The sequence below is a fragment of the Parasteatoda tepidariorum genome, chromosome X1 (genome assembly GCF_043381705.1).
Source record: "Parasteatoda tepidariorum isolate YZ-2023 chromosome X1, CAS_Ptep_4.0, whole genome shotgun sequence".
NCBI classification, from domain to species: Eukaryota; Metazoa; Arthropoda; class Arachnida; order Araneae; family Theridiidae; genus Parasteatoda; species Parasteatoda tepidariorum.
The window spans coordinates 12,524,847-12,535,582 of NC_092214.1; the positions used below are offsets into that span (position 1 = coordinate 12,524,847).

The window sequence follows — 10,736 nt, forward strand, 5'->3', positions numbered from 1 at the left end:
TATATATATATATATATATACACACACACACAATAATTATTTGAATTACTTTTTTAATTTAAAATTCTTCTATATTTGTATTTTAAGAAAGATTTAAAAGTAAATTAAATAATTTTGAATGACACAAACTGATTACTTTTTTTCACTTATATGAATTCATAAAGTATACATGAAAGTATAATTTGTTACAGGTTTGTACCTCTAGTAATGTCTATGCTGAACTTGATTGACACTAAAACAAAATACCGAAGTGGGTCCCTAGCCAGTTCATTTGTCAATTCTCAGACTTTTGATTCTGTTTTAAATATTGCTTGGTAAGTTATTTAAAATAGTTAATTAATCAAAGTTTTTAACTTTTACTTTGAATAAGAATGCTTCAATTTGTAATCCCAGACTGCTGAATAATTGTAATGAAAATTTCATGTTGCTTTAATTTATTTTAACTTTAATTATTAATTTATTCCGCTAAGTCTTTAAATTTCATAGATCTTTGTCTATGAAGGTACTAAGTGACATTCTTTGATAATTTTTGGTGTAAAGGAAGTTTCCAAGTGGGTCTGGCAACAAATAATCAAGGACCATTAGAAAGGCCTCCCTTTTGGATTAAAACATCAGGAGTTTAAATACTAATAACAAAAGGGCATAACTCTGGAACTTCACTTCAAAAAGAAAATTGGTATATTGGTAATATACCTTAAAGGTGTTTGTCTAATTAAAAATATATGCTTTATTCAGGGTATCTGCACACTTGGAAAGTCATGAAAAATCATAGAAAGACATGGAGAAAAAAAAATTACTTGCTTCTGTATTTTTTCTACTATTTTATTGCTTCAGCTCTTTCTTTACTCTGTTTTTTAAATTTAAAATCTATAAATATGAAGATGCAGAGTATAACAGTTAAGGATATACCTATTATTTCAATTAATGTTATTATAATGCATTTTTAAATTTTTTGTTGTGTTATTGTCAGAGAAAATAGTAACTTCATTAAGTCATGAAAAGTTCTTGGAATTAGTCATGGAAAGTCATGAATTTGAAAATCTGAAATGTAGCAGATACCCTGTATATTGCAATTAATAAGCTTGTACCAGTGATTCCGCTTACTTACTATAGTGTGTCAAATATGCCATATCATAGATGAAAGGAAAAAGTTATAACTTGTAAGTTTTGTGGTTAAATGAAGAAAAAAAATCTAGAACTAGTACACCAGGTTTATTTTCGCCTCAAAGATAAAAACTAGCTAAACCATAAAAAAATCTTCCAGTATTAACAGCAAAAAAAAAGACATCAGATGACAACTATACTTACCTTTGGTCCAGGTGTTTGATCAGTTGTAAATAAAAGCTTTGATTGCTCAAATATAATTTTTTTTGTGTTATTAACGTCTTTGTTTTGCTTTGCTTATCAGTATGTATAAAGGCTATAAATGTGCATGTTGGGGCATATAAAAGTTCTACATGGGAAAGCAGTTTTTACAAGCTCCGCCAGGCATGTACAAATTTTGGCAAGAATTAACTAGATCAGGATTTGTAGTTTTCATGATATTTCTGATTGAAAAATATTTTGTCTTTATTTGTCTAGATTTTTTGCTTTTTTCCTGATATTCCTGATTTTTTGTATCTGCTGAAAATATCCCATTTTCTTCAAATATACACGCGAACTTAAAAGTAATGTGTTAGAAAAATGGAAAGATTTGGATTTTCAATCCTACATCTTTTTATTTTATTAGTATTGCTAGTGTAAATTGCAAAATCAGATAACTCAAGCTTAGGAATTGTCTCCTTAGACATGGTTCAGGTAAGTGGCTTTACCCACAGATTTCGTTGTTTCTGTAACCTTTCAGGAATTAAGTTTTTTTTTTTTTTTTTAAAACAAGGGAAACTCTGAAATTTTTAATACTCTTATTTATTATTTTCAGCTAATTTAATAACTAATCTTGTTAGGTAGAGTTTTGTAACTTCACAATTATTGATTAATCTCTTTCATCTGATTTTTATAAACTATTGATTCGAATCAACAAAACATTAATCATACCATAGAGTTTTTGAATGTTAAATTCAAAGATAGTCTACTAAATTATCTTTGTATAAAAATGTTAAGTTGCATATTCACTGTGATCTGGTTTTTAGATTATTAAAGCTCAGCTTTACATTATTTGATTAAAAAAGTCTTTGAACTCAATTAAAATTTTAATTAATATTGGTATTAGAGAATACAAGCTATTTGATACTGGTTATTTTTTTTTAAATGTAGCAGTACTTTAAATATTTGCTATATATTGATCTCAAACTATTATTAGTTGTTTAGTTCTCCATTTATAAAATTATGCTTGAAGCTATTAAAACATTTTACTTTAAACAAAGAAATTTTGAAATTTACACATTCGTTAGGGGAGTTGCAAACACATACTTATTTATTGAGGCTTGGAGTGACTTTTGCCTGTATAGGGCCAGAGGGTTTTTGCTGTTAAGAATAAAATCACTTGAATATGAACACTCTGTTTATTAATGTACTGTAAAGTAGATATCCAATAAATATTATATATATATGCTTTATTTACTTACGTTTTTTCTTGTTTAAGTACATCTTTGCTCAATTTTTGCTATTTCAAGTTCAGTTAAACTTTCCTTATGCTTTCGCATTGTAACTGTAAGAACAGAAAAATTTGTTGTCTTCAGGATTTAACTATCAATTGAACACTGAAGAGTAAACCCAAATACACAACACTCTAACAAAAATAAAACTCCGCTTACTATAAACAAATATCTCATGCTCATTTTAGAGAGCCGTTTTTGCAATGCTGTTTGAAAACTTTTCTTTCTCCTCATGTTTATATAATAAACCAAGTGCATCTGAATCATATGTCTCTTATTTTTAGTGGAAGATCAAATCTGTTGAATTCCATGTCAACTGAAACCAGTAGTGAATTTTTAAAGTTTAAGCAATATCCTGTATGTTTGATATCATTTTAAAGGAAATTTGTTGTTCATGATTTTGACTTATTCTACCAAAATAAAAACTGTATATTTTAAAAAAGAATAAGTTAATAAAAATGTTTTGATTTTACATATAGTTTGATTTATATTGTAAGTCCTGAGTCTAATTATGCAGTGATTACCATCAAAAAATTTTTTAAATTTATTTTTGAGACAAAAATTATATCAAATATATACTGTCCCCTCAGTTACATAAAATTGATAGGTTGACCATTAGAAAGGAACTCAAGGAATGTAAAAATGTGTTAATGCATCTTGATTCAACTAGTTTAAACCAGTTCCTCCACTATTAGAGCACACTTTTTATACAAAGCTGTACAATTTTTATTTAATAGTGTGTTTAGTTTATACAGTCAACCCCGCTATAGTGAACCTTCAAGGGAATTATAGTGAACCTTCAAATTCATCGACATTTGTCCAGATACAGGAAGATTGCGACTTCTTCGATTGGTGAACCTGGTTTTGAAAGTTGGTATATGTATTTAATTTGAAGTAGAAATTTCAAAATTATCACAATTTATTTTTTAAAAAAATCAGTCGAAGACAGAAATAAGTTCACTATATCCAACTTCCTCACTTTTTTGGTTCACTATATCCCCAAAAAATAACCTTATCTGAGTATAGCAAGGCACGGGACCGAACATTTCGTTCACTATATCCGGGAGTTCACTATAAACCTATAGCGGGGTTTGACTGTATATATATATATATATANGGAGTTGAAATGAGGACCTTATCAACACATATTAGTGTCCAACCCTTTGACCAATAATGAATAATTACTCATTCCCTCTGACAGAAAATGCGTATTGATCCCACTGACACCTTACAGGTGCATCGTCTGCCTGGGTTGGAAATATCTGCTTGGTTTGTTTAGGGATGCGAAAGTGAGATAAAAGAAGGCATTGGGGAAGCTATTGAAAAAGCATACTGTGCATTACCTATATCTCCAAGAAAACATTGTACTGTTCTATGCATACTCTGTAACCTTACTACCAAAACAAAAGAAATAGCCTTGTAACTAAGTTTCTGATGAAACAAAAAAAAAAAACTTGTTATGAATTTCTACTCTTCTGATGAACTTTCTTACTGGACTTCTGGTAGAGCTAAGTGCATGATTGTCAAAGATAATGGACAGAAAGTACACAAAGCCAAATGTGCACCATGATGGAAGCATATCAAGTGTCAAAGCAGATGCATCCAAACATAAAAATTGGCAAATCTAAATTTTGCTGTACTACAACCTATCCATATTTTATGTGTAGGTAAAACACCATATAAAATGTGTATGTGCTATTCACGAAAATGTGAATTTTCTATTAAAATCACGGTTGTTTGCCTAATAATTACCTAGAATTACTAAATATAATAACTTACGACATTCGCTCAATTGCCTTTTTATTTTATAACCGTCGTTTAGCAGCCGACCCAAATTTGAGTTTGCGGCTGCCAATGTTCGACTCTGTAGCCTTGTAATTTTGAACCCAATCCAAAAGACAAGGAAAATCCTCAATCAGTACCCCTAGAAGTATTGATTTGTCTTGGGAACTTGAAGGACTTTGGGACCCGACATATTTAATGTGCACCAGTCACCATTTAAGACACTGGGATAATTTTGATGTTGCTATAAATAGTTTTGCCAGCCTAAAAGTTCTAGGAAAAAATTGGGTAGTTAATTTTGTTGACCAAATAACTGAAATTGAAAAAGAAACAAACAATGCACTGTTTTTTTTTTTTTTTTTTTTTTTTNCATAACACAGGTTTTCCACCTCTTTGTCCCATACTCTTTTTTTTTTTTTTTTTTTTTTTTTTTTTTTTTAAACAGGGTTTGGTAAAATAAAAACTTTCAAATCTAACTACAAAGATGTAGCACAGGTTTCAATTATAGAAGTGCTACCAACTCCAACTTTAAATAACCAAAGAGTCACTTTTAACAATGTTATTTTCCTTTAATTTTTTGTCAAATTTGTAAGACATCCCCTCAGTTACATTCCATGTCCTCTCTGTTACGATGCATTATTTGGACTTAAAAAAAAGGGGTTGAATTTTAAAAGTCTTATAATAATTTATTTTACCTTGAAGTATGATAATTTAAAAAATAAAAATTACGGATAATGTTTAGGATGGTCCAAATCACAGAATTTAGCATAAATAACAGTGCATGTCAAAAATATAGGATTTTATTTGTCCCCTTTGTTACAACTACCTTTAACTAACGTGCAATTTAATCATGAGGCTCTTTTATTGTTTTATGCTAATTAATTTAACATTGCACCCTAAAGCAAATTCTAGTAGAATTTTTGTTTTCAGAAATATTTCATACATATTTTAGAATAAAATACTCATGTGATTTCCCCTCTGTTAGGCTTGGAATTCAACATCTACATGTATCTCAAATTCTATGGACATACAATGCCATCTAGTGCTAAAAGTTATAATTTTTAAAACATTCCTAAATACTATTACTAATATGTGTCGGCTGAGAGATGAAAGCATTTTATGTTGACATGTATATATGGGACAGTCGGTGCAAAAGGTTTAAAAATAGTGTATTTTATTTATTATGATAAAATTTGCCTTTATTGAGCTTAAGTAGAGCAAATTATATTTTTTTAGTCTGTTTGCATTTTTTAAAAATAGTCTGGTATATGTATAGTTTTTAAAAATAATCTTGATTTATTCATAGACCCCTAAAAGGTGAAAGGGGGATAATTTATAGAGGGATGAAAGGGAGAGATTATATTTTTAAGATCTAAATAATATTTAATTACACAAGAAAATTATATATAAAGTAAGTTTATTCTTTTGTATTACTCTTTTCATGCTCATTTTAATTTTTATAAAAAATTATGCCGATTGCTGTTTTGTAGAAAGTATTGTAGATTTAGCTGTGATGCTGTCAGCAATCTCAAACTCTGCAAAATATTGAACGTCGACCTTCGCCCAATATTCTAATGAATCAAACTCGTTATCCTAATTTTTCGATATCGTGAAAATTTTGGTGTGTAATTCTATTTCATGGTATAGAGGTTTGACTATATATATTAATTAAATTGTTTCATTTTCTGAAGTTCTTTTTAATTTTTATTTTAGGAGTTTTGAAAGCTGTTGGCAAACAGAGGATGGCATTCAACAAATGCACAAACTGTTGCGTGATAAGTGTTCAGTAAGTAAATGTATTTTTTATGTGTCATTAAGTGGTTAATTTGTATGTTAAATGTTTGTACTTGTTGACATTTCCTCGCATCTACTTTTAAACTGTTAACAACTACTACTTTTAAAAATTAAATTTTTGCTTGTTTAATTAAGTTTAACTAGCAGTTTTACTTGAATAGTTCAGGGGTCTTGCTGTCAAAGGTGCCATAAAAATGACTTAATACTGCTGTAGAACTTTTAACAAGAAGTTTTTCTTTAGAAAACCAATAATCTTTTGGTTTGTGTTATGTATCAATTTATATGCAGATTACTTGTTCAGTTTTTCATTGTTTTATGAAATGTATCTGGAAATCCAAAAGTAAATACTTCAAACTAACTAGTTAAAAAATTAATCCAGGGTGCGTACAGACTCTTTATACTCCTTAGAAACTCCTTGGAAATAAAAAAGTCTCCAAGGAGTACTTGGAACTACTTAGATTTCCAAATTAGTCCTTGGAAACTCCTTAGTTTATTGCATTGCATAGATGAACTGACTGAGTCCACTGATGAATTTGTTGTCCAAGCAGGGAAACTAAATGTTATGACTTAGCTATCAAAAGATAATAGTTTAAGAAAAACTTTAAAAGAAAACAAAATTGAATCGCTTGAGTTAGAAGAAAAAAATAACAGCAAATAATTTTAATTTTACTTGTTACAAGCAAACTTAATTAATAATTTACCCTGATTTTTATTTTTTAAATTTTTTTTTGTGTATAAAGTGCCTTAGATTTTTTTGAAAATGAAAGATTGGTCAGTTTTTTATGGTAATCTTTAACTTTTGTACTCTAACAAGATTTATTAAAATATTTGAAACTGGAAAATGTACTTATGTGTGAAAGTGATGACTTTATTTTATTTTTCTTGATGAAGTTAGACAATGACAAAATTTATTTCGAAAGGACTAGAAAAAAATAAGCAAAATAAACATTTTTGTTAGTTTCTAGTAATAACTGCTTTTTAATTTAAAAAATAAACTGTCTAGTTATCTTTTACACAAAATTTTTAAATTTTTGATAAGTCCTTAAAATTTTGAACTCCTTGGATACTCCTTGGATTTCTTCTTCTGATCTCTGTATGAACCCTATCACACTTTAACTTAACTGTATAACTTAATACATGTACAGTGTAACGTCCCTTTTCTGGAAGGGTCAATTCGAAGGGTCGACACTTTTTAACAATCAAAATAAACATCTCTTTATCTTCCCCTCTTTTAAAAAACAAAAAAAAGGTTTTTTGACGTGTTTTTTCCTTTTCTAGCTTCTAGTGATTTATGCATTGAACCCATAAATAGACAGAAAGGGGAAGAGAGTCGAGTGACTGTTAGTGACTCTCCTCCTCTGGAATTCAAGAAAGGAGTGAGATTTGTTGTCAAAAGAGCACAACTGAATCCCCTTCCCCCTTCTTTCCTAAGCTGGCTAGTTAAAGAGACATTTCTTGGAACCTTTTTATTAGAGTGTCAGGGAAAGAAGAAATACTGTGAAAAAAAAGGTAAACACAGCAAACGTTAATGTGGAAGGGGAGTCACTTTCAGTCACACAAGAAAAAATAAAGAGAACCCAATCAGCATGCCGTACCTTTATGCTTGATTGATAGCCAATGATGGGAGAGAAAATAAGAATTTGTCACTTCTCCGCCTTCAACTTGAATGACAATTAAGGTGGAAAGGAATCTTTCTCCTCCACCTGCCCACCTTAATGAATGACGGGAATTTCCCCTTCTTGCTGGAATCGTTCTAGTTCAAGATGGCGGAGAGAGCAATTAATATTTTCATAACTGTCAATGTTGTTTTCATTTTCTATATTTTAAGCAATTACTTTTTTTCTAATATTTTGTTTTTGATTGATAAGATGTCATACTAATACTAAAACATTATTGCCCGAAAAAAATGTTTCTTTTTTGCTACTTAGTTTCAGATCATTTAAAGCTTTGTTTACCTTGGAGGTCTATTATAAGGAAAAATCTAATATCCGGACTTCCGAAAGTCCCATCGATTCCGGATATGCGACTTTCCACTGTATTTAAAAACTTAGATATTAGCAGAGGTGCACAACCTTTTTGAGTGAAGGGTCACTTGCACAGCAGGTTGACTAACGAAGGACCGCACATGTATTTCGACACGTTAACGGCAAATGTAGTAATACAGGGGTCGCATTCCCCCTAAAATTCATAAAATTCCTAAAAGTATGTGCAAACCCTAAAATTCCTAAAAATCTGATAAAATTTTGTTGGTGTTCCTAAAAAATTAGAGTTATAGGCTAAATATAAATAAAAAAGCAATAATCTAAAATATAAGAATTTAACTACATTAATTAAAACTGTTTTAATTTTGCCACATGGGAATTCTGATCCTGAGAGAGGTTTTTCGATAAATAAAGCAATGCTTAATGTGAGTCACCATGAGAATACTATTATGTCTCTTAGACTAATCAAAGATACCATTCGAAATTATGGAGGAGTGTTGAAGATCACCACAACACTATTGAGGGCAGTAAAAGAATCTCACAAATCATATCAAGAATATATTAGAAAAATGATCATGATTAATTTGTTTTTCTCTAACTTCTAATATAAATTGCTGATTTGAAATCTAATAATATCACACAATAGTTTTTCTTAATAAAGTAAGGTAAAGGGTAATAATAAAGTTTTGATTAAGAAGGTAAAAATTAAATAAAAATCCAAGTTGGTGTTAATTTATTTTTTCTCTTGATTTATTCTCACTTTTGCCTGTTCCTGAATTATGCACTTAATTTCTGATAGGTAATATGTAAAGTTGAAATTTCATTTTTACACTTTAGAGATTTCATTCTTGACTTAATAAATTTCAGAGCTTTATTTTATGGCTTGCAATTATTTATGATATGTGTGGATGAATTGTAATAATCTTCTGTTATGTAATAAACTACCGTGTGATCTGTTTTTATCCTAGCAAAATCATATATTACCCCTAAAATTTACCTAAAATTTTTTGAAAAAAGTTCCTAAAATTACCCTAAAATTTTAAAAAACTTTGCTGCTACCCCTGGTAATATTTATTTAAGCATTAGTGTTCTAATATTTTTTTATCAATAAACTTAATATTATATTTGTAGAAAATTAAAGGCGTTCAATTATTAGAATTCATTCATAAAAAAAAAATGAATACTTCAAAAAAAAATTGCCATTTTTATATCAACAATAGATTTATCAAAATAAATAAATAAACATTGGAGAAAAGAAATGTTTTTTTTTTTTTTTTTTAATCGCGCAATGCAAAAATTCATTTTAAAAATAAATTCTAATAAAAAAAATGCAATGCTCACAGAATGAAAGTAGGAAAAAACTTAGTACATAATTAAGTAATATAAATTCAAATTAAATATTTTAATTGAAGAAAATTTATAAGTTTTAAAGAAGAGCCTAAAATAAAAACAAAACTGTTATAGTTCAAAATTAAATTCAATACTTATTTGGTAATGTACTTTATTATTTCATTTTATTAATTATTCGATTTTTCTATATAGTAAAAATTGTTTTTTTCTTCGAAAAAGATCACTTAAGCAGCAAAAAATTTAAATCAAAACTATAAACATTGAGCAGTTTAAAATTTCACGTTTTCTGCCACCTTATGAATTTCTCAGGATGCTATCATATTGCATTTAAATTAAGGATGTAACAAGTATTTGGTCCTTTTGTAAAAAATTCAGTTGGTTAAATGATTGGTCAAATATTCGTCAGAATATTTTTTAGAAATGTAATTTTCAAAGTTTTTTTTTGGACTTGGTATAGATACAGGGTTGCCACAGGCAACTATTTGCAACTATTTTTGGCATGAGGTGACTATGGCAACTTTTTTTTGCCTGAAAGGGCTAAAAAAGCAGCTATTTTCAGGAAAAGGAGACTATTGGGAGACTTTTCTGTACTCCTAGGGATGTTTTTTTTTTTTTTTTTAATCGTAAATTGGGTGGAAAATCTGCACCCTACAAGATGGTTTTTGAACACACTGAACTTTATTTTTCTTAAACAATAAAAAATTTTGAAAATTTTAAATTGCAAGTTTGAGTCTTCGCTTTTAATTTCTTCAATCTGCACAGATTCCATTGTTAGCCTATTTCATTTCTCGATCACCTCGATGATTATTGCTTCGGAATTCTGCAAGAATTTTTTTTAAATAGATTTTTAATACCATATTACGATGCATGAATTTCGAATTTGAGTAATCACTTTTCATATATATATACAATAGGGAACCGATTATCCGGAGTGGTCGGGACCATCACTATTCCAGATAATATATATACAATAGGGAACCGATTATCCGGAGCGGTCGGGACCATCACTATTCCGGATAACTGATTTTTCCGGTTTTCTGAATTGCTACAAAAAGCTGTTTTTTTTTATTGTTAAACCCAACTAAAAAAAAAAAAATTGGAAATAATCTTAGAAATAAGAAAAAACGATGAAGTAATGCACTAATGATTATTTCCAAAATGATGGTAAGGTAAACATCTTTAAAAAAAGAAAGAAAAATCGTAAAATCTTATGAGGAAAAAAATTTTTTTTTTT

At 28.9% G+C, this 10,736-nt stretch overlaps 1 protein-coding gene across 1 annotated transcript in view; it reads left to right on the forward strand.

Annotated features, from left to right (window-relative positions):
• Positions 1-10,736, forward strand: part of LOC107452007 (BRISC complex subunit Abraxas 2) — a 66,657-nt gene that overhangs the window by 20,695 nt on the left and 35,226 nt on the right. The window contains exons 5-6 of the mRNA XM_016068281.4: positions 192-314; positions 6,090-6,162. Coding sequence (XP_015923767.1) covers positions 192-314; positions 6,090-6,162 — 196 coding nt within the window. The remainder of the gene's footprint in view (positions 1-191; positions 315-6,089; positions 6,163-10,736) is intronic.